The sequence below is a fragment of the Urocampus carinirostris genome, chromosome 16, assembly GCF_059441175.1.
Source record: "Urocampus carinirostris isolate Australia breed hairy pipefish chromosome 16, RoL_Ucar_1.0, whole genome shotgun sequence".
Classification (NCBI taxonomy): domain Eukaryota; kingdom Metazoa; phylum Chordata; class Actinopteri; order Syngnathiformes; family Syngnathidae; genus Urocampus; species Urocampus carinirostris.
In genome coordinates, this window is record NC_142364.1 from 3,019,476 (window position 1) to 3,045,721 (window position 26,246).

Sequence of the window (26,246 nt, forward strand, 5' to 3'; positions counted from 1 at the left end):
TAGAACAGGGGTGTCAAACTCATTTTAACTCGGGGCCACACAATAGAACAAACATTCTGTCGAGGGCCGGACTAGTAAATTCAAGAGAAAGAAAAAAAAAAGATAAGAAATAAGAGAAAGAGGGAGGGAAAAGGAGAGAGGGCGGGACAAAGAAAGAAAAAGAGAGAGAGGGAGAGAGCGTGAGAAACAAGAGATAAAAAGTCGTGAGAGAGGGGGAAAAGAAAGGGAGAGGAGTAAAGAAATCCAAAGAGAAATAGAAAGTAGGAGAGAAAAGAGAAAAGAATGCGCAAAGGGTAGGAAGAGAGAAAGAGAAAAAGAGGAAAAAAGGAAGTTAGAGCAAAAGAAGTTAAAAAGACACAGAGAGGGAAATAGACAAAGAGAAACAAAGCAAGAGAAAAAGAGAGACACAGAGAGTGAAAGAGACAGAGAGTGGGAGAAAAGGGGTGGAAAAGAGAGAGAGAGAGAGAGAGAGAGAGAGAGAAAGAGAGAGCAAGGGCCAGGGCAAGAGAGAGAGAGAGAGAGAGAGCGTGAGAAACAAGAGATAAAAAGTCGTGAGAGAGGGGGAAAAGAAAGGGAGAGGAGTAAAGAAATCCAAAGAGAAATAGAAAGTAGGAGAGAAAAGAGAAAAGAATGCGCAAAGGGTAGGAAGAGAGAAAGAGAAAAAGAGGAAAAAAGGAAGTGAGAGCAAAAGAAGTTAAAAAGACACAGAGAGGGATATAGACAAAGAGAAACAAAGCAAGAGAAAAAGAGAGACACAGAGAGTGAAAGAGACAGAGAGTGGGAGAAAAGGGGTGGAAAAGAGAGAGAGAGAGAGAGAGAGAAAGAGAGAGCAAGGGCCAGGGCAAGAGAGAGAGAGAGAGAGAGAGCGTGAGAAACAAGAGATAAAAAGTCGTGAGAGAGGGGGAAAAGAAAGGGAGAGGAGTAAAGAAATCCAAAGAGAAATAGAAAGTAGGAGAGAAAAGAGAAAAGAATGCGCAAAGGGTAGGAAGAGAGAAAGAGAAAAAGAGGAAAAAAGGAAGTGAGAGCAAAAGAAGTTAAAAAGACACAGAGAGGGATATAGACAAAGAGAAACAAAGCAAGAGAAAAAGAGAGACACAGAGAGTGAAAGAGACAGAGAGTAGGAGAAAAGTGGTGGAAAAGAGAGAGAGAGAGAAAGGGCCAGGACAAGAGAGAGAGAGAGAGAGAGAGAGAGAGAGAGAGAGAGAGAGAGAGAGAGAGAGAGAGAGAGAGAGAGAGAGAGAAATACAAGTACAGTGTCTTTGTTCGAGGCACCTGGCTTTGACATATTTCAACCTGCAGCTTGTTTTTCTCTTGCGCTTCTCTGAGTGTTGTCTCGCGGGCCAGATTCAATCCCTTAGCGGGCCCGATCTGGCCCGCGGGCCGCCTGTTTGACACCTGTGTTTTAGAAAAATGAATTCACCGCCTTTTAAGACTTTTCAAGGACCCGCGGGAAGCATTTTCGGTGGTTTACGCGCATTTTTAGCTAGCGCTTTCTAGACAAAGACGGCAGTCAGCTCGACTCATGACCACGAGCATGCGGCAAATTATCCGGGCGAGCGCCCGAGGTTTTCTTGAAAGAGAGAAGAAAATCCCATTCTTTAAAATGTCATAACCTGCTCGACTTTTGGGGAAAAGGGCGGAGCTTGTTAGTTGCGTGGACAACTTTTTTTTTTCAGCCATTTTGGAATCGAATTGATTTTTTTTTGTCATTGATATCAACATACCAGGTATTGTGTTCTGTTATTTCTACTCATTTTTTGATTCTTACATATTTTAGTGTTATTTGATTGTATTACAGTTATGTTATATTATATTTGTTATTTTCTCTTATCTTAAATCTAACTTAATATGAATTTTGTTACATGTATGCATATAATACATATCTATACCTCTATATCTATAATATATATCTATATCGCTATATGTATAATATATATCTGATAGCTATATCTATATCTATAATATAAATCATTATACCTAAAACTATATCGCCATATCTATATTGCTATATCTATATCTCTATATCAATAACATATCTATACCTCCATATCTATAATTTAAATCTATATCGCTATATCTGTATCTCTATATCCATAATACATCTATATCGATATCCATATATCTATATCGCTATATTTATATCTCTATCTATCGCAATATCTGCATCTCTATATCTATAATTTATATCTATATCGCTATATCTTTATAATATATATCTATATCACTATATCTATGTCTCTAAATCTATATCTTTATGTTTACTATATTACAGCCAAAATACTACAAAAATCAGCCACATTAATATTGCAAAAATACTTAAGAAATAGCCAAAATATTACTAAAATAAACATTCGGCAACAAGGATACTATGAAAATACTACAGAAATAATACAAAGTCCTACAATGGAAATACTACAAAAATACAACTACAACATAATAAAGATATACTATACACATTCGGCAACGGCGATACTACAACAATATTACAGAAATAATACAAAGTACTACAATGGAAGTACTACGAAAACACTACTGCAGTATATCTATATTGCTATATCTGTATAATACAACTACTGTATTTCGCTATATCTATAATACATCTATATTGCTATATATATAATATATCTCTTATCTCTCTCTCTCTCTCTCTCTCTCTCTCTCTCTCTAATCGTCTCTCTCTCTCTCTACCTAATCGTCTCTCTCTCTCTCTCCCTCTCTACCTAATCGTCTCTCTCTCTCTCTCCCTCTCTACCTAATCGTCTCTCTCTCTCTACCTAATCGTCTCTCTCTCTCTCCCTCTCTCTACCTAATCGTCTCTCTCTCTCTCTCTCACTCTCTCTCTCTCTCTCACTCTCTCTACCTAATCGTCTCTCTCTCTCTCTACCTAATCGTCTCTCTCTCTCTCTACCTAATCGTCTCTCTCTCTCTCTACCTAATCGTCTCTCTCTCTCTCTACCTAATCGTCTCTCTCCCTCTCTACCTAATCGTCTCTCTCCCTCTCTACCTAATCGTCTCTCTCCCTCTCTACCTAATCGTCTCTCTCCCTCTCTACCTAATCGTCTCTCTCCCTCTCTACCTAATCGTCTCTCTCTCTCTCTCTCTCTCTCTCACTCTCTCTCTCTCTCTCTCTCACTCTCTCTCACTCTCTCACTCTCTCACTCTCTCTACCTAATCGTCTCTCTCTCTCTCTCTACCTAATCGTCTCTCTCCCTCTCTACCTAATCGTCTCTCTCCCTCTCTACCTAATCGTCTCTCTCCCTCTCTACCTAATCGTCTCTCTCCCTCTCTACCTAATCGTCTCTCTCCCTCTCTACCTAATCGTCTCTCTCCCTCTCTACCTAATCGTCTCTCTCCCTCTCTACCTAATCGTCTCTCTCTCTCTCTACCTAATCGTCTCTCCCTCTCTCTACCTAATCGTCTCTCCCTCTCTCTACCTAATCGTCTCTCCCTCTCTCTCTCTCACTCTCTCTCTCTCTCTCTCTCTCTCTCTCTCTCTCTCTCTCTCTCTCTCTCACTCTCTCTCACTCTCTCACTCTCTCACTCTCTCTACCTAATCGTCTCTCTCTCACTCTCTCTACCTAATCGTCTCTCTCTCTCTCTCTCTACCTAATCGTCTCTCTCTCTCTCTACCTAATCGTCTCTCTCTCTCCTTACCTAATCGTCTCTCTCTCTCTCTCTCTCTCTACCTAATCGTCTCTCTCCCTCTCTACCTAATCGTCTCTCTCCCTCTCTACCTAATCGTCTCTCTCCCTCTCTACCTAATCGTCTCTCTCCCTCTCTACCTAATCGTCTCTCTCTCTCTCTCTCTCTCTCTCACTCTCTCTCTCTCTCTCTCTCACTCTCTCTCTCTCTCTCTCTCACTCTCTCTCACTCTCTCACTCTCTCACTCTCTCTACCTAATCGTCTCTCTCTCTCTCTCTACCTAATCGTCTCTCTCCCTCTCTACCTAATCGTCTCTCTCCCTCTCTACCTAATCGTCTCTCTCCCTCTCTACCTAATCGTCTCTCTCCCTCTCTACCTAATCGTCTCTCTCTCTCTCTACCTAATCGTCTCTCTCCCTCTCTACCTAATCGTCTCTCTCCCTCTCTACCTAATCGTCTCTCTCCCTCTCTACCTAATCGTCTCTCTCCCTCTCTACCTAATCGTCTCTCTCCCTCTCTACCTAATCGTCTCTCTCCCTCTCTACCTAATCGTCTCTCTCCCTCTCTACCTAATCGTCTCTCTCTCCCTCTCTACCTAATCGTCTCTCTCCCTCTCTACCTAATCGTCTCTCTCCCTCTCTACCTAATCGTCTCTCTCCCTCTCTACCTAATCGTCTCTCTCCCTCTCTACCTAATCGTCTCTCTCCCTCTCTACCTAATCGTCTCTCTCCCTCTCTACCTAATCGTCTCTCTCCCTCTCTACCTAATCGTCTCTCTCCCTCTCTACCTAATCGTCTCTCTCTCTCTCTCTCTCCCTCTCTCTACCTAATCGTCTCTCTCTCTCTCTCTCTCTCTCTCCCTCTCTCTACCTAATCGTCTCTCTCTCTCTCTCTCTCCCTCTCTCTACCTAATCGTCTCTCTCTCTCTCTCTCCCTCTCTCTACCTAATCGTCTCTCTCTCTCTCTCTCTCCCTCTCTCTACCTAATCGTCTCTCCCTCTCTCTACCTAATCGTCTCTCCCTCTCTCTACCTAATCGTCTCTCCCTCTCTCTACCTAATCGTGTCTCTCTCTCTCTCTCTACCTAGTCGTCTCTCTCTCTCTCTCTCTCTCTACCTAATCGTCTCTCTCTCTCTCTCTCTCTCTACCTAATCGTCTCTCTCTCTCTCTCTCTCTCTACCTAATCGTCTCTCTCTCTCTCTCTCTCTCTACCTTATCGTCTCTCTCTCTCTCTCTACCTAGTCGTCTCTCTCTCTCTCTCTCTCTCTCTCTCTACCTAATCGTCTCTCTCTCTCTCTACCTAATCGTCTCTCTCTCTCTCTACCTAATCGTCTCTCTCTCTCTCTACCTAATCATCTCTCTCTCTCTCTCTCTCTCTCTCTCTCTTTCTATCATTTCTTTGTAATTCATTATTGTTATCAATTTATTTATTTTTTTACGAAATAAAATTGTATGATATATTTTTTGATAGTCTTTACTTATTCGACAAAGACCTCATTTGAATGTTAGTGCAGTACTCACCAAAACGAGTGTATTTTCTTGTATTCTCAAACGGCAATTTGATGAAAAATGCATGTATCGAGAACTTATTCGGATCAAACCGAGTAAAAAATGATGCGATTCGTAGATTCGTGTTTAAAATGATAAATCAATTGTTAACGAACGAGAGAAGTTTCCTTTTTTGGAAAGATAAGAAATAGTATCGTCAACGAGCTTTCAAAATTCGTATTTCAAAGACCCGAACCCCATAGAGTTTGTTTTGGACGGCGGCTGTGATGTAGCAGTCAGAGATAGAGACAAAGCGTCTTTATCTGGGTTTGGCCGTCTCGTTTTGGTCTCCAAAGCGCGGTATCGGTCCCGCCATTCCATCGCCCGCTACGGTCTTTATCTCCTTCCCGGAAAAGAGCTCGGCTTTAATTTCATTCCCTCCGATTGGATTTCTTTTGACAAGTCGGGACAAGATCGAGGGGACAATGGACCCGCTATCATTTCTCTTGTAGTATTTCTGTATCTATACTAAAAATATATTTCTAGAGTAGTACTATGATACCAACATGTGACTACATAAATACTATAACAAAAGTACTACTACAGAAATATGACAGCCAAAATATTACAAAAATACAACTGAATTAACATGACAAAAATACTTTATGTAAAAATACTACTATCGAAATACTACAAAATATTACAGATATACTACTACACAAATACCACTAGAAAAATACTACATTTAAAATACTACAAAAAAATTAAGATATACTATAAACATTCTGCAACGGAGATACTACGAAAATACTATAGAAATAATTCAAAGTACTCCAATAGAAATACTACAAAACACTACTGCAGAAATAGTACACAAATAATACAAAAACAAGACGACAGTAGTACTACACAAATCCAACTGCAGAAATACTACAAAAAATATCACTGGAGTATTACTATAATACAAAAATGCTACGACAGAAATAGTATAACAGAAATACTACTACAAAAATGCTACAAAAAAACTACAAATAAAAAAACACAAAAAAAAACACATTAATATTGCAAAAATACTACAAAAATATGACTAAAGTAATACTGTGATACCAAAATGTGACTATATAAATATTATAACAAAAGTACTACTACAGAAATATGACAGCCAAAATATTACAAAAATACAACTGAATTAACATGACAAAAATACTTTATGAAAAAATACTACTATCGAAATACTACAAAATATTACAGATATACTACTACACAAATACCACTAGAAAAATACTACATTTGAAATACTACAAAAAAATTAAGATATACTATAAACATTCTGCAACGGAGATACTACGAAAATACTACAGAAATAATTCAAAGTACTCCAATAGAAATACTACAAAACACTACTCCAGAAATATCCATCCATCCATCCATCCATTGTCTTCCGCTTATCCGAGATCGGGTCGCGGGGGCAGCAGCGTTAAAAGGGAAGCCCAGACGTCCCTATCCCCAGCCACTTCCTCCAGCTCATCCGACGGGACCCCGAGGCGTTCCCAAGCCAGCCGAGAGACATAGTCTCTCCAACGTGTCCTGGGCCGCCCCCGGGGCCTCCTGCCGGTGGGACATGCCCGGAACACCTCCCGAGGGAGGCGTCCAGGAGGCATCCTTATTAGATGCCCGAGCCACCTCAACTGGCTCCTCTCAACGCGGAGGAGCAGTGGCTCTACTCCGAGTCCCTCCCGGATGACTGAGCTTCTCACCCTATCTCTAAGGGAGAACCCAGCCACCCTGCGGAGGAAACTCATTTCGGCCGCTTGTATCCGGGATCGAGTTCTTTCGGTCATGACCCAAAGTTCATGACCATAGGTGAGGGTAGGAACGTAGATGGACTGGTAGATCGAGAGCTTTGCCTTTCGGCTCAGCTCCCTCTTCACCACGACAGACCGGTACAGGGTCCGAATGACGGCAGACGCTGCACCGACCCGTCTGTCGATCTCCCGTTCCATCCTACCCTCACTCGTGAACAAGACCCCAAGATACTTGAACTCCTCCACTTGGGGCAAGACCTCCTCCCCGACACGGAGGGAGCATACCACCCTTTTCCGACTGAGAACCATGGCCTCGGACTTGGAGGTGCTGATCCCCATCCCGGCCGCTTTACACTCGGTTGCGAATCGCTCCAGCGAGAGCTGAAGATCACGGGCTGAGGAAGCCAACAGCACCACGTCATCTGCAAAAAGCAGTGACGCAATGCTGAGGCCCCCAAACCGGACTCCATCCCCGCCAAGGCTGCGCCTAGAAATTCTGTCCATAAAAGTTATGAACAGAATCGGTGACAAAGGGCAGCCCTGGCGGAGCCCAACCCTCACCGGGAACGAATCCGACTTATTGCCGGCAATGCGGACCAGACTCTGGCACCGGGCATACAGGGACCGCACAGCCCGGATAAGACTGTGCGGTACCCCATACTCCCGAAGCACCCCCCACAGGGCCTCCCGAGGAACACGGTCGAATGCCTTCTCCAAGTCCACAAAACACATGTAGACCGGACAGGCAAATTCCCATGCACCCTCAAAGACCCTGAAGAGTGTATAGAGCTGGTCCAGTGTTCCACGGCCAGGACGAAAACCACACTGTTCCTCCTGAATCCGAGATTCGACTTCCTGGCGGACCCTCCTCTCCAGTACCCCTGAATAGACCTTACCAGGGAGGCTGAGAAGTGTGATTCCCCTGTAGTTGGAACACACTCTCCGGTCCCCCTTCTTAAAGACGGGAACCACCACCCCAGTCTGCCAGTCCAGAGGCACTGTCCCCGATGTCCACGCGATGTTGCAGAGGCGCGTCAACCATGACACGCCCACAACATCCAGAGCCTTAATGAAGTCTGGGCGGATCTCATCGACCCCCGGGGCCCTGCCACCGAGGAGTTTTTTGACAACCTCGGTGACTTCAACCCCAGTGATACGAGAGCCCAACCCAGAGTCCTCAGGCTCTGCTTCCCCAGAGGAAGACGTGCCGGTGGAATTGAGGAGGTCTTCGAAGTACTCCGCCCACCGATTCACAACGTCCCGGGTCGAGGTCAGCAGCGCCCCATCGGCACTATACACAGTGTCGATGGCACACCGCCTCCTCCCCCTAAGACGTCGGATGGTGGACCAGAATTTCCTCGAAGCCGTTCGGAAGTCGGCTTCCATGGCCTCGCCAAACTCCTCCCATGCCCGAGTTTTTGCCTCGGCAACCGCCAAAGCCGCATTCCGCTTGGCCAGCCGATACCTGCCAGCTGCTTCCAGAGTCCCACAGGCCAGGAAGGCCCGATAAGACTCCTTCTTCAGCTTGACGGCATCCCTCACCGCCGGTGACCACCAACGGGTCTGAGGGTTGCCACCGCGGCAGGCACCGACTACCTTGCGGCCACAGCTCCGATCAGCCGCCTCGACAATGGAGGCGCGGAACATGGTCCACTCGGACTCAATGTCCCCCGCCTCCCTCGGGACATGGGCGAAGTTCTGCCGGAGGTGTGAATTGAAACTTCTTCTGACAGGAGATTCTGCCAGCCGTTCCCAACAGACCCTCACAACACGCTTGGGTCTGCCGGGTCGGGCCGGCATCTTCCCCCACCATCGAAGCCAACTCACCACCAGGTGGTGATCAGTTGACAGCTCCGCCCCTCTCTTCACCCGAGTGTCCAGAACATGCGGCCGCAGGTCCGACGAAACGATGACAAAGTCGATCATCGAACTACGGCCTAGGGTGTCCTGGTGCCAAGTGCACATATGGACACCCTTATGTCTGAAAATGGTGTTCATTATGGACAGACCATGACGAGCACAGAAGTCCAATAACGAAACACCACTCGGGTTCAGGTCAGGGGGGCCGTTCTTCCCAATCACGCCCTTCCAGGTCTCACTGTCATTGCCCACGTGAGCGTTGAAGTCTCCCAGCAGTACGAGGGAGTCCCCAGGGGGCGCGCTCTCAAGCACACCCTCTAAGGACCCCAAGAAGGTTGGGTACTCCGAACTGCTATTTGGTGCATAAGCACAAACAACAGTCAGGACCCGTCCCCCCACCCGAAGGCGGAGGGAGGCTACCCTCTCGTCTACCGGGGTGAACCCCAACGTACAGGCGCCGAGCCGTGGAGCAATTAATATGCCCACACCGGCTCTGCGCCTCTCACCACGGGCAACTCCAGAGTGGAAGAGAGTCCAACCCCTCTCGAGAGGACTGGTACCAGAGCCCAAGCCGTGCGTAGAGGTGAGTCCGACTATATCTAGTCGGAATTTCTCAACCTCACGCACCAACTCGGGCTCCTTCCCTGCCAGAGAGGTAACGTTCCATGTCCCAAAAGCCAGTTTCTGTAGCCGGGGATCGTCGCGCCAAGGACCCCTCCCTTGGCTGCTACCCAGCTCTCTGCGCACCCGACCCCTTTGGCCCCTCCTACAGGTGGTGAGCCCATGGGAAGAGGGTCCCACGTCGTCCCTTCGGGCTGTGCCCGGCCGGCCCCCGTGGGTAAGGGTCCGGCCACCAGGCGCTCGCCAGCGGACCCCACCTCCAGGCCTGGCTCCAGAAGGGGGCCCCGGTAACCCGCGTCCGGGCGAGGGAAATCGAGGACCAAAGTTTTCTCTCATCATTAGGGGTCTTCTGATCTGCGTTTTGTCTGGCCACTCACCTAGGACCTGTTTGCCATGGGTGACCCTACCAGGGGCTTAAAGCCCCCGACAACATAGCTCCTAGGATCATTGGGACACACAAACTCCTCCACCACGATAAGGTAGCAGATCAAGGAGGAGTACTCCAGAAATAGTACACAAATAATACAAAAACAAGACGACAGTAGTACTACACAAATCCAACTGCAGAAATACTACAAAAAATATCACTGGAGTATTACTATAATACAAAAATGCTACGACAGAAATAGTATAACAGAAATACTACTACAAAAATGCTACAAAAAAACTACAGATAAAAAAACACACAAAAAAACACATTAATATTGCAAAAATACTACAAAAATATGACTAAAGTAATACTATGATACCAAAATGTGACTACATAAATATTATAACAAAAGTACTACTACAGAAATATTACAGCCAAAATATTACAAAAATACAACTAAATTAACATGACAAAATACTTTATGAAAAAATACTACTATCAAAATACTACAAAATATTACAGATATACTACTACACAAATACCACTAGAAAAATACTACATTTAAAATACTACAAAAAAATTAAGATATACTATAAACATTCTGCAACGGAGATACTACGAAAATACTATAGAAATAATTCAAAGTACTCCAATAGAAATACTACAAAACACTACTGCAGAAATAGTACACAAATAATACAAAAACAAGACGACAGTAGTACTACACAAATCCAACTGCAGAAATACTACAAAAAATATCACTGGAGTATTACTATTATACAAAAATGCTACGACAGAAATAGTATAACAGAAATACTACTAGAAAAATACTACAAATAAACTACAAATAAAAAAACACACAAAAAACACACATTAATATTGCAAAAATACTAGAGAAATACTACAAAAATATTACTAAAGTAATACTATGATACCAAAATGTGACTGCATAAATACTATAACAAAAGTACTACTACAGAAATGTTACAGCCAAAATATTACAAAAATACAACTAAATTAACATGACAAAAATACTTAATGAAAAAACTACTATCAAAATACTACAAAATATTACAGATATACTACTACACAAATACTACTAGAAAAATACTAAATTTGAAATACTACAAAAAAATTAAGATATACTATAAACATTCCGCAACGGAGATACAACGAAAATACTTCAGAAATAATACAAAGTACTCCAATAGAAATACTACAAATCACTACTGCAGAAATAGTACACAAATAATACAAAAACAAGACGACAGTAGTACCACACAAATCCAACTGCAGAAATACTACAAAAAAATATCACTGGAGTATTACTATAATACAAAAATGCTACGACAGAAATAGTATAACAGAAATACTACTACAAAAATATTACAGCCAAAATACTACAAATAAACTACAAAAAAAACACACACAAAAAAAAACATTAATATTGCAAAAATACTACAGAAATACTAAACAAATATTACTGGAGTGGTACTATGATACGGAAAACTACTTCATAAATATTATAACAGATATACAACAAAAATACCACTACAGAAATATTACAGCCAAAATACTACCAAAAAATCAGCCAAAATAATATTGCAAAAATACCTCATGCAAAAATACTACTTTGGAAATACTACAAAATATTACGGATGTACTACTACAACAATACTACTAAAGAAATGCTACAATTGAAATACTACAAAAAATACATCTACAACATATCAAAGCTATACTATAAAGAGTCGACAACTGATATACTATGGAAATACTACAGAAATAATACTGCAGAAATCGTACACGAATAATTAAAAAACAAGACTACAGTAGTACTACGAAATAAATACACAAATCCAACTGCAGAAATACTACAAAAAATATCACTGGAGTATTACTATAAAACAAAAATGCTACGACAGAAATAGTATAACAGAAATACTACTACAAAAATACTACAAATAATGTACAAATAAAAAAAACACACAAAAAAAAACACATTAATATTGCAAAAATACTACAAAAATATTACTAAAGTAATACTATGATACCAAAATGTGACTACATAAATATTATAACAAAAGTACTACTACAGAAATATGACAGCCAAAACATTACAAAAATACAACTAAATTAACATAACATAAATACTTAATGTATAAATACTACTATCGAAATACTACAAAATATTACAGATATACTACTACCACTAGAAAAATACTACATTTGAAATACTAAAAAAATTAAGATATACTATAAACATTCTGCAACGGAGATACTATGAAAATACTACAGAAATAATACAAAGTACTCCAACAGAAATACTACAAAACACTACTGCAGAAATAGTACACAAATAATACAAAAACAAGACGACAGTAGTACCACACAAATCCAACTGCAGAAATACTACAAAAAAATATCACTGGAGTATTACTATAATACAATCAGAATACTACAAAATATTACAGATATACTACTACACAAATACTACTAGAAAAATGCTACATTTGAAATATTACAAAAAATACATCTACAACATATCAAAGCTATACTATAAAGAGTCGACAACTAATATACTATGGAAATACTACAGAAATAATACTGCAGAAATCGTACACTAATAATTAAAAAAACAAGACTACAGTAGTACTACACAAATCCAACTGCAGAAATACTACAAAAAAATATCACTGGAGTATTACTATATTACAAAAATGCTACGACAGAATTAGTATAACAGAAATACTACTACAAAAATATTACAGTCAAAATACTACATATAAACTACAAATGAAAACACACACACAAAAAAACATTAATATTGCAAAAATACTACAGAAATACTAACAAAATATTACTAGAGTAGTACTATGATACAAAAAACGACTTCAAAAATATTATAACAGAAATACAACAAAAATACTACTACAGAAATATTACAGTCAAAATACTACCAAAACCTGATATACTATGGAAATACTACAGAAGTAATACTGCAGAAATCGTACACCAATAATTAAAAAACAAGTACAAGTACAAAACAAGTACTACAAAACAAATCCAACTGCAGAAATACTACACAAATGATAAATGCACTGTATTTTCAAGTCACCTCCCCAAGTGCTTTACAACATATTTCACACATACCCATTCACACACACACTCACACACCGATAGCGGCGTCTACCGGCTTATTAAGTGCTAAAAAAACTACGGTAAAGACGTAAGAATCATAAAATATTGGAAAGTGGTGAAACTCACCGAGCTGACTGCGTCTCTGAGCGTAGGCGACCACCACGGCGGCTAGGACCACGCAGCAGAAAGACGTCACGAGGTTGGCCATCTGCACGGGAAGCAAAAAAAAGGAAAAGAAATCATCAGTCGCGGACAGGACTCCCCCCTTCTCACTGCTATTCGCCTCCCTCCCCTTATTCCTCTCTATCGGCTGAGACTTTCTTGGAATCGCATCCTTCTTTTTTTTTTTGTTTTTGTTTTCCTTGTTGCGTGTCGGTCGGACTCGTGGGTGCATCCTCTTAGGGATGGGCTCTTAAAGGGACAGTGCACCCAAAACAAAGAGAACAGAAAATGGTTTCAAATGTCATAAATTATAGTCAACAAAGAACTACTTATAGGAATGTTGCTGATTTGTGTGTCAGTTTTCTGTCTACTGCAAAAAACATGACAGATAGATAGATAGATACATATAGATCGATGTCTAGATAGGTGTCTAGATGTCTAGATGGATAGACAGATGTCTAGATAGATAGATAGATAGATATCTAGACAGATAGATGTATAGATGTCTAGATAGATAGATGGATGTCTAGATAAATAGATAGATGTCTAGATGTCTAAATAGATGTCTAGAGATAGATAGATAGATACATGTCTAGAGATAGATAGATAGATAGATGTCTAGAGACAGATAGATGTCTAGATAGATAGATAGATGTCTAGATAGATGTCTAGATAGATAGATAGATATCTAGATAGATAGATGTCTAGATAGATAGATACATGTCTAGAGATAGATACATGTCTAGAGATAGATAGATAGATAGATGTCTAAAAATAGATAGATAGATAGATAGGTGTCTGGATATATAGATGTCTAAATGTCTAGATAGATAGATGTCTAGATGTCTAGATAGATAGATGTCTAGATACATGTCTAGAGATAGATAGATAGATAGATGTCTGAAGATAGATAGATAGATAGATGTCTAGAGACAGATAGTTAGATGTCTAGATAGATGTCTAGATAGATGTCTAGATAGATAGATAGATGTATAGATAGATATATAGATGTATATGTAGATAGATAGATGTATAGATAGATAGATGTCTAGATGTCTAGATAGATAGATACATGTCTAGAGATAGATAGATAGATAGATAGATAGATAGATAGATAGATAGATAGATAGATGTCTAGAGATAGATAGATAGATGTCTGGAGATAGATAGATGTCTAGAGATAGATAGATGTCTGGATATATAGATGTCTAAATGTCTAGATAGATAGATGTCTAGATAGATAGATGTCTAGATAGATGTCTAGATGTCTAGATAGATAAGAAGAGGCCATTAAGAAGAGGTAGAGAGAAGACATGACCAAGTTGCACGACTATTCGATAGAAAAACTGATATGTCTCGATTATTTCTAACAAATATTGTCAGCTGATTAAATGTTATAGCATGCCATAAAGTGATTAATTATATTGTCTCTTCAGTTCCTCACACACAGCGAGAAGAGGTAAAGAGGAGACACGACCAAGTTGCACTACTATTTCATAGAAAAAATTAAATGCTTCGATTATTTTTAACAAATATTGTCAGCTGACTGAAGGTTATAGCATGTCACCAAGTAATTGATTATCTTGTCTCTCCAGTGCCTCACAGACATTGAGAAGAGGTAAAGAGGAGACACGACCAAGTTGCACTAATTCCTCTATAGAAAAATCAAAATACATTCTCACGACAAACAGAAATGCTATGTGTGTGTCGAAAACTCCAGTGTTATTACATCATCTGACAACAATCCGTTTTCGAAGCATCCAAAGCCCCGCCCTCCTACCCCGGAAGCCCCGCCCACCCACTCGTCGCACATGTATTTATTCCTTCCTAATTGAAAGCAAAAAGGCTGAATGGGCAGGTTCTTTTTTTTCTCCTAATTAAAATTGATAATTCATAAGGGCATCAAATGATTTCGACGGCACAGTCTTGGCCGGGAAGGATTGGGGAATCATTTGCATTTAAATTGGAAAGCCGGCAGGGAGAGACGCTAGGTGGGCTCGGCTATGTTTGCCTAGATAGAAGCCCTTTTCTTTTTTTTTCCCAGAATTCCACATGACTGGCTTCTCCCAAAAACAAAGAATTGATTTAGGAAGTGGACTAAAAAGCTCGGAGCCATTGAAAAAATAACCACATCGAATCGGACGTGTTTATAACAAGCACGTGGCCGGGGGAGTCGGTATGGGCATGGTCTCCATTTTTACGTTTATGATTGTTTTCTTTATAAAAATAAGATCCGTTTTATTTTGAAAGTCATTTCCTAATGAATGATTCATTTCTGAGCCAAGTTAAAAAAATCAAAAAGACGATAGGTATCAATTTGAGTACCACTTCTGTTTTTTAACTATTGTTTTAATTAACGGGTGTCAAACAGGCGGCCCGCGGGCCAGATCGGGCCTGCTAAGGGATCGAATCCAACACTCAGAGAAGCACAAGAGAAAAACAAGCTGCAGTTTGAAATATGTCAACTTGATGTTGCCAAAGCTAGGTGCCTCCAACAAAGACACTGTACTTGTATTTATTTATCTCTCTCTCTCTTTCCTTTCCACCCCTTTTCTTCCATTCTGTCTCTGTCTCTTTCACTCTCTGTTTCTCTTTTTCTCTTCCTTTGTTGCTCTTTTTTTCTTTCTCGCTCTGTCTTCTTTGGCTCTAACTTCCTTTTTTCCTTTTCTCGCTTTTCTCTTTCTCTCTTCCTACCCTTCACACTTTCTTTTCTCTTTTCTCTCCTTGTCTTTCTATTTCGCTTTGGATTTCTTTCTTCCTCTCCCTTTCTTTCCCCCTCTCTCACGACTTCTCTTTTTATCTCTTTTGTTTCTCACGCTCTCTTCCTCTGTCCCTTTTTTTTTTCTTTATCCCGCCCTCTCTCCTTTTCCCTCCCTCTTTCTCTTATTTCTTTATCTCTCTTTTTCTTTCTCTTTAATCTACTAGTCTGGCCCCCGACAGAATGTTTGTTCTATCGTGTGGCCCCCGGGTTAAAATGATGACAGATCGTAACGGGAGACATACAGGAGCAAAAAACAGGCCAGGCGAAAAAGAGCTTGCCGTGTAAAAACAGAGATTCGCAGACGGACCGACAAAAGGGGACCGACAGGACAGAGTTTAAATACTAACAGAGAGCCAATCAGTCAACAAACTTCAGCTGGCGCTCACGGGCGGGGCCAACTGGGCGCCATGGCAACCGTGACAGAAGCTGGCGCAACACGGTGGGGGCCAATTGGGCGCCATGGCAACCGTGACACTCATTTTAGGTAATTTATACATTTTTTTTCTTTGAATAAAATGCAATATGGCTCACTTTACATATTACTTTTCTTGTATTTCATTGTTTTTTTCATTTATTTTTTAGTTAAATAATTGAAGCAAACCTTAAAATGAACACGATTCTCTCATTTTCAGATTTCTATTATTATTTGATCAAAAACGATCATCTTAGCGAGCATTTGATTTCTTTATAAAATTGAAAAACATTGCAAAATAAGAGAATTACGGGACAAACAGGATCGATACCGGATACACGTGCAGATACCAAACAGACTGGGTCAATATCGATCCTGGGTGTCCCGCCCTGTCCGGTAACAGATACACGAGCAGATACCGGACAGGCGGGATAAATACCGGACAGGAGGAGACAGACGGGATCGATACAGGATACTGGAGACTGCAGCGAGATATCGGATAGGATGAGACAGGCGGGGTCGATACCGGATACTGGAGACTGGCGCAAGATATCGGACAGGATGAGAAAGGTGGAATCGATACCAAATACTGGAGACTGTAGCAAGATATCGGACAGGATGAGACAGGCGGGATCAATACTGGAGACTGGCGCAAGATATCAGACAGGGTGAGACAGACAGGATGGATACCAGACACTGGGGACTGTAGTCAGATATCAGACAGGACAAGACAGACAGGATCGATACCGGATACTGGAGACTGGCGCAATATATCGGACAGGATGAGACAGGCGGGATCAATAATGGAGACTGGCGCAAGATATCAGACAGGGTGAGACAGACAGGATGGATACCAGACACTGGGGACTGGAGTCAGATATCAGACAGGACGAGACAGACAGGATCGATACCGGATACTGGAGACTGGCGCAATATATCGGACAGGATGAGACAGACGGGATCGATACCGGATACTGGGGACTGGAGTTATATATAAGACTGGATGATACAGATGGGATCAATACCAGATACTGGGGACTCCAGTCAGATATCAGACAGGATGAGACAGGCGGGATCGATACCGGATACTGGACACTGGCGCAAAATATCAGACAGGATGAGACAGGCGAAATCGATACTGGATACTGGAGACTGTAGCAAGATATCAGACACAACTAGACAGACGGGATCGATACCAGGGGGAATGTAGTCAGATATCAAATAGGACGAGACAGACGGGATTGATACCAGACACTGGGGACTGGAGTCAGATATCAAACAAGACAAGATAGACGGGATCTATACCAGACAGGATTCACAAGCAGAATACCGGACAGAGTAAAAACACACGTCTTGCGGGTGCAGAGGTTTGTTGACGGAGTGACAAAGGGTGAGTCAGAGCACTGAGCTTAAATAGGAGGGAAGCCAATCAGGCAACGAGCTGCAGCCGGTGCCAAACAGGCGGGACAACCGTGACACAAACTGCGTTTCGTATTTCCTTGGATCGTCTCTGTGCGATACTGAAATCGGTTCGATGATCCGAAACCTTTGCGAGTAACAAATCGGTAAAAAATACTTTTTCACGACACTCTAACCACGACGCCGTTTAGTCTGTGTTTTTTTTTCCTCGCCGTTTTGCACGTAAACGGAGTAAATACAAACGTATGACTCGGATCCAAGTCGGCGTTATCTGATGACAACGCGGCGAGCTAGCCAGATACGATCAACCGTTTTTAGCAACCCATTACTGCGCCAACGTCGCTAGCAAAAAGGTCAGCGTCTTTTAGCAATCTACGCTTTTCTAACCCGCGACATGATTGATGAGGAAATGAATGCCGCCGAGCAGCAAAGCATTGCATTGTGGGAACCAGGAAGTATTAGAGGTCCTAAAAGCAACAGGCTGTTTATTAGAATTACACCAGCTGTGAAAAAGATCGCCCTTAGGCCGCAGTTGAATTTTTCTTTCCCACCTCCGGAGGGGGCTAGACTTAGGGGTCAGAGACGAAGGTGATTGGATTCGTAATGTGGATTTTAGGCTGCCGGCCGGGGGATTTAAAAAAAAACAGGCCGGGGATACATCAAATCAGCCCTATTTGTGCGTTACTGAAAAAGAGTAAATAGTTACAGTTACTAGCTATTTCATTTATCGTCCTTCAAAGTCCGATTTATCGTCAGATACACGAAAGAGTTGTTTCCCTTGTGTTTTTTTTGCCTTTATTTCCGGATGATTTACCGGTACTCTAAAATGTGTCTCTGGTACTGTGAATAGAAATGGTGCGACAATGAGATCAAGTCTGATGCCTTTTCGTATGTCATTTGCGACCCGGGTTGAATTTCCCTCGCATTCAATCATTTTGCTCCGAGATATTTTTTTGACCATTGCACAAATACGCTAATAGACGACGGTAATATATTGTATAAAATGTTTATAACTTTCACTTCGTATTTTGGTTAAAAAAAAAAAGGTGGTTAAGTAAAGTATGTTATTACAATACAGTATTTTTAACCAGATTTAGAATTGTGCTTATAGTCTTTGATAACAAAAGGGTGTACGTTGTTTACAATCAGATAAGACTTGGCACTTGTTGATAAACATGTCATTAAAAGACTTAAAAGATAAAAATACAATAAAGGAAGAATATTAGGATAAATATGAAATATTTTCAAGTAGTGTGATTATATTTGAAAAACAAGAAAAAATGAAATCTAAATAAGGTGTTTAAAACGTAACTTGCATTTTAAAAATAATATCGACAATGCATGCTAAGGGCAGCACCACGGCGCAGTGGTTAGCGCGTGTGCGGCACAGTTCTGAGGTCGTGGGAACCTCCTGAGTGGGTTCAAATCCAGCTCCCGGCCTTACTGTGCGGAGTTTGTATGTTCTCCCCGTGCTTGCGTGGGTTTTGTCTGGGCACTCCGGTTTCCTCCCACATTCCAAAAACATTCATTTCAGGTGAATTGGCCGGTCCAAATTGTCCCTAGGTGTGACTGAGCGAGTGAGTTGTCTGTCCCTGTGTGCCCTGCGATTGGCTGGCAACCAGTCCAGGGTGTCCCCTGCCCACTGCCCGATGATTTCTGGGATGGGCTCCAGCATCCCCGCGACCCTACTGAGGATAAGCGGTGCAGCTGATGAGATGAGATGAGATGCATGCTAATTATTAAGTTATTATATATATATATATATATATATATGTATATGTTTTTTTTTTCATTCATTTTCATTTATTCATGGATTATAATGCGTGTATTTGTACAAATGAGAGCGTTTTATGTCACCATCCAGCCAAGAACGCAAAAGAGAACAAGGGTACAGTCGAGTTATTACTACGTTATTACTATGATACAGTAATCCCTCGGTTATCCCGGTTAATGGGGACCAAAACCACCCGCGAAAAGTAAAAATCCGCGAAGTAGCGACGCCCCTTCAAAAAAGCTTAGAAAAAAATAATAATAATAAAATATATATTTTTTTTAATTGAAATTATTTTAACGTGGAACCGCGAAGTAGCGAGGTCCCACTGTATTACGGCGTTCCCTTCGGGGATGAACAAAGTATCTATCTATCTATCCATCTGCCATTTTATTTTGTTATCTGAGGATACTAGGAGTCATTTTCTTGCATGTTTTAGCATTGTGTGTCCTCACTCATACAAGTAGAAAAAAAAAAAAAGATTTAATGTAATAATAAAAAAGTATACTGGGTATCATAATTACTACGTTATTATCATACTATTACCAAGTTATTACTACAACCTGCCTCATCTGAGCATGCTAGTCCGTCATTTTCTTGCATGTTTCAGCATTTGATGTCCTCACCCATCCAAATAGTCAACAAAGAACAAAGATACAAGGTAATAATAAAAACATGTACACAGTATCATGCTATTACTAAGTTATTAGCATGTTATTACTACAGCCTATTCATCTGAGCATGCTAGTCGGCCGTTTTCTTGCTTGAGAGAGTATTTGATGTCTTCAAGAAGTCAACAAATAACAAAGATGTTATCATGAAAAAAGTATGTAGGGCATCATGTTGTTACTATTGTTTTATTGTATTAGTTTTTGTTTTGTTATCATCGGGTTATTACCATGTTATTACTACTGTATGTCCTTTCTCTATTTTCTACTCATGGGAGCGCGCAAATAGGCTTTTTCTCTTGCAAGTTTTAGTATTTGATGTCCTCACCCATCCAAATAGTCAACAATGAACAAAGATACAAGGTTATAATAAAAAAGTATCATGTTATTACTATGTTATTGGCATGTTGTTACGACAACCTGCCTCATCTGAGCATGCTAGTATGTCATTTTCTTGCTTGAGAGAGTATTTGATGTCCTCACCCATCCTAGTAGACAACAAAAAAACACAATCATGAAGGAGTATACAGGATATCATGTTATTACTGTGTTATTACTGTGTTATTACTGTGTCATTACTACTGTAAGTCCTTTCTCTATTTTCTCCTTATCGGAGCGTGCTAGTAGGCTGTTCTCTTGCATGTTTTAGTATTTGATGTCCTAACCCATCCAAGTAGTCAACAAAGAACACAGATACAGGGTTATAATAAAAAAGTATACACTGTATCATGTTATTACTATGTTATTACCATGTTGTTACAACAACCAGCCTCATCTGATCATGCTCGTACGTCATTTTCTTGCTTGAGATAGTATTTGATGTCCTCACCCATCCAAGTAGTCAACAAAAACAAAATGAAAATAGTATACAGGATATCATATTATTACTATGTTATTACTTTGTTACTACTGTGTTATTACTACTGTCCTTTTTCTATTTTATTCTCATCAGAGCGTGCTAGTAGGCTTTTCTCCTGCTTGTTTTATTATTTATGTCCTCACCCTTCCAAATAGTCAACAAAGGTTGTCTCATCTCATTAGCCGTACCACTTATCCTCATTTGGGTTGCCATCCCAGCCATCTCCGGGCAGTGGGCAGGGGACACCCTGAACTGGTTGCCAGCCAATCGCAGGAGACACAGGGACAGACAACTCACTCGCTCATTCACACCTAGGGACAATTTGGACCGGCCAATTCACCTGAAATGCATGTTTTTGGAACGTGGGAGGAAACCGGAGTGCCCGGAGGAAACCCACGCAAGCACGGGGAGAACATACAAACTCCGCACAGTAAGTCTGGAGCTGGACTTGAACCCACGCAGGAGGTTCCCATGACATGAACTGTGCCGCACATGCGCTAACCACTGCGCCGCTGTGCTGCCCCTCAACAAAGGTTATAAGAATTAAAAAACAAGTATACATTATGTAAATATTAAGTAATTACTATGTTATTACTAAGTAGTAAGTCCTTTTACTATTTTCTTCTCATCGGAGCGTGCTAATAGGCTTTTCTCTTGCAAGTTTTAGCATTTTATGTCCTCACCCATCCAAATAGTCAACAAAGGTTATAAAAATTAAAATACAAGTACACATTATGTTATTACTATGTAATTACTATGTTATTACTGTGTTATTACTATATCCTTCTTCTACACGTTTCTCATCGGAGCGTGCGAGTAGGCCGTCCTCCCGCATGTGAGAGCGTTTTTGTGTCCGGGGGCGGCCATCTGGACCTCCTTGCCGCAGATTTAGCCGGTTAGAAGAAAAAAAAAAAAAAGGAGGTGGAAAAACAAGGCAGGCCTTACCTCCAGCCATCCCTCTCACCTCTGAACCAGTTAAGTGGATCAAAGCAAAGAAAACACCGGTCCCGCCCGAACGGCTGCGCGGATGTGCGGCATTCTTAAGGCTTTGAATGATGGGTGTCGGCTCCCCTTTTTTGAGGAGGGGGGGTGAGGGGGGGTCTCTCCGGGAGCCGGGCGGCGTGTTTGTGTGCGTAGGTGCTGGCTCCGCCGGAGACCGTGATGTACGGGCTGCCATGTTCCCAACAGAAGTGTTTTTACAGGGAGATAATCAGAAGCAGAAAGGACCGCTTTCCCCGGGAACGCTCCCTGTATCGGCCTTCTCGAACCCGTGGCCCGGGGGCCGATCGCTGCCCGCCGCGTGATCGTTTCAGGCCAAAAACAAATAGGAAAAACGAGTGACATTTTGACAAAAAATTGGACTTAAAGTGTAGTCGAGTCAAGTCAAGTTTATTTGTGACACCCTTAATCACAAAGAGTCTCAAAGGGCTGCACAGACCACCGATTATTGCAAACTACAGACTATTATGACAGCATCCCCTGATCTAAAACCTACATGAGGGCAGGGAAAATCTCAAAAACCTCAAGTCAAGTCATGTTTATTTGTTTGGCCCTTAATCTCAAGGAGTCTCAAAGGGCTGCACAGACCAAAGACTGTTGCAAACTACAGACTATTACAGGGGTGTCAAACTCATTTTAACTCGGGGGCCACACGATAGAACAAACATTCTGTTAGGGGCCGGACGAGTAGATTAAAGAGAAAGAAAAAGAGAGATAAAGAAATAAGAGAAAGAGGGAGGGAAAAGGAGAGAGGGCGGGACAAAGAAAAAAAAAAGAGCGTGAGAAACAAAAGCGAAAAAGTGGTGAGAGGGGGAAAAGAAAGGGAGAGAGAAAAAAAGAAATCCAAAGCGAAATAGAATGGCAGAAGGAGAGAAACGAGAAAAGAAAGCGCAAAGGGTAGGAAGAGAGAAAGAAAAAAGAGAGAAAAGGAAAAAAGGAAGTTAGCGCAAAAGAGGTTAAAAGACACAGAGAGAGAAAGAGACAAAAAGCAACAAAGGAAGAGAAAAAGAGACACAGAGAGTGAAAGAGACAAAGAGCAACAAAGGAAGAGAAAAAGAGAGACACAGAGAGTGAAAGAGACAAAGACAGAGAGTGGGAGAAAAGGGGTGGAAAAGAAAGAGAGAGGGAGAGAGAGAAAATGAAATACAAGCACAGTGTCTTTGTTCGAGGCACCTGGCTTTGACATATTTCAACCTGCAGTCTGTTTTTCTCTTGCACTTCTCTGAGTGTTGTCTCGCGAGCCGGATTCAATCCCTTAGCGGGCCTGAGCTGGCCCGCAGGCCGCCTGTTTGACACCTGTGGACTATTATGACATCATCCCCTGATCTAAAACCTACATGAAGGCAAGAAAAAACTCGAAAACCCCAACATGAGGAAAATGAAAGTTTTCTGCTTGAGATGTTTTATTTTATTCGATGATTGTCCTCAATCAGAGCCACATTTATTTGTTTTATGTTGTTTTTAGCTCAGGAGGCAGAGCGCTCGTCTTGGGATCAAAAGGTCACAGGTTCGATTCCCGGCGTCGAAGTGTCCTTGGGCAAGACACCGAACCCCTAAACAATACTCCAGACATAAAACTCCTCAATATTAGATACCAATATCGATACCCCACTCTTGTGAAGACTTAGATATGAAATAACATCTTTAAAACAGGAAATACCTTGGCAATATCCTATTCTCACATAAACTTGCATCTCGGACCGATACCAAAAACGATACTCCAAACATAAAACTCCTTGATATTAGATACCCATATCGATATCCCATTCTTGTGAAGACTTAGATATGAAATAACAGGAAATAAAATGGTAATATCCTATTCTCACGTAAATTTGCATCTCAGACCGATACCAAAAACGATACTCCAGACATGGAACTCCTCGATATTAGATACCAAAAACGATACCCCACTCTTGAGAAGTTTTAGATATAAAATAATATCAGTAAAACAGGAAAGACAATGACAATATCCTGTTTTCAAATTTGCATCTCAGACCGATACCAAAAATGATACTCTGCCCTCAAAGATCCTCTATATCAGACACATCCCTACCCCACTCTCGAAAGGTTCCCCACTTTTCAACTTTTCAGAATCGAATCGATCAAATTCGGAAAATTCTCCATTTCTGAATCGGCTCAACGAGTAGCCATACGTATACGGGGGACCCCGAACGCCCCCCGAACGCCCCCCGAACGCCCCCCGACAAATAAAGTTCCATTTCCTTCAGCCAGGGCTTCCCTTCAAGGGTCAGCAATCTCGGCCGAAATCGGCTCCGCCAGCTCGATTGTTGAAAGAAGGAAGCGGCGTTTATTTTCTTTTTTTTTTGGGTGACTGCCTTTTATCATTCGAGTCTTTCGCGGTCCAATTTGAGGCGATTAGAATCAAACCGGCAGACTATTGTGTACGTCGGCCGGCCCGGGTTCTTGACGGATCTATTAGCATTCTCTTCCCCGTTGTCCGCGGGAAAAAAAAACAAAAACAAACGCACCTGCGCGAGCGTCCTTTCGATATTCATTAGCCGAGCAATCTGTTATACCGGCACGGCTTAGCCGGCGCGCACGCTAGCTACCGGTTGCGCGTCCAAGGTCGGAGGGAAAGAAAACCTGAGGCGAAAAAAGTGGCTAGAATATCAAAAGTCATCATAAAAAGAATAACCGAGAAGTACCGGTAAACAAATGATGACGGGGGGGTGATTAGACGTATTCAGCATGCCAGCTACTTGCAAAATGATCTTCACGTCACAATGATGAACATTTCGGTGCTTAGAATTTTTCAACCTGTGAGCTACTTAATAAACGACCAAATGGGGAGGATTTCCTCGAACCAAAATATAATCTTGTTGCTTGAACTATTTCAGAATGCGATCAACTTGCAAAATGATCTACACGTCACAATGATGAACATTTCGGTGCTCAGAATTTTTCAACCTGTGAGCTATTGACTAAACGACCAAATAGAAAGGATTTCCTCAAACCAAAATATAATCTTGTTGCTTGAACTATTTCAGAATGCGATCAACTTGCAAAATGATCTACACGTCACAATGATGGACATTTCGGTGCTCAGAATTTTTCAACCTGTGAGCTATTGACTAAACGACCAAATGGAAAGGATTTACTCACTCCCAAAAGTAATCTTATCACTATAACTTTTTCAGCATGTGAGCTACTTGCAAAATAATCTACACGCCACAATGGTGAACATTTCGGTGCTCAGAATTTTTCAACCTCTGAGCTACTCGCAAAACGACCAAATTATATTCTTGTTGCTCTATTTCAGAATGCGATCTACTTAGAAGATGATCTACACATCACAAAGATGAACATTTCGGTGCTCAGAATTTTTCAACCTGTGAGCTACTGACTAATCGACCAAATGGAAAGGATTTACTCACCCCCAAAAGTAATCTTATCCCTATAACTTTTTTTCAGCATGTGAGCTACTTGCAAAATGATCTTCACATCACAATGATGAACATTTCGGTGCTCAGAATTTTTCAACCTGTGAGCTACTTAATAAACGACCAAATGGGGAGGATTTCCTCGAACCAAAATATAATCTTGTTGCCTGAACTATTTCAGAATGCGATCAACTTGCAAAATGATCTACACGTCACAATGATGAACATTTCGGTGCTCAGAATTTTTCAACCTGTGAGCTATTGACTAAACGACCAAATGGAAAGGATTTACTCACTCCCAAAAGTAATCTTATCACTATAACTTTTTCAGCATGTGAGCTACTTGCAAAATGATCTACACGCCACAATGGTGAACATTTCGGTGCTCAGAATTTTTCAACCTCTGAGCTACTCACAAAACGACCAAATTATATTCTTGTTGCTCTATTTCAGAATGCGATCTACTTAGAAGATGATCTACACATCACAAAGATGAACATTTCGGTGCTCAGAATTTTTCAACCTGTGAGCTACTGACTAATCGACCAAATGGAAAGGATTTACTCACCCCCAGAAGTAATCTTATCCCTATAACTTTTTTTCAGCATGTGAGCTACTTGCAAAATGATCTTCACATCACAATGATGAACATTTCAGTGCTCAGAATTTTTCAAACTGTGAGTTACTGACTAAACGACCTAATGGAAAGGATCAGTTCGCCCCAAAATATAATCTTGTTGCTTGAACTATTTCAGAATGCGATCTACTTGCAAAATGATCTTCACGTCACAATGATGAACATTTCGGTGCTCAGAATTTTTCAACCTGTGAGCTACTTAATAAACGACCAAATGGGAAGGATTTCCTCAAA

General features: G+C 41.3%; 1 protein-coding gene across 1 annotated transcript in view; it reads right to left on the reverse strand.

The window, feature by feature from the left end:
* cntfr (ciliary neurotrophic factor receptor) overlaps positions 1-26,246 on the reverse strand; it is a 291,539-nt gene that overhangs the window by 164,577 nt on the left and 100,716 nt on the right. The window contains exon 3 of the mRNA XM_088319978.1: positions 13,050-13,131. Coding sequence (XP_088176104.1) covers positions 13,050-13,131 — 82 coding nt within the window. The remainder of the gene's footprint in view (positions 1-13,049; positions 13,132-26,246) is intronic.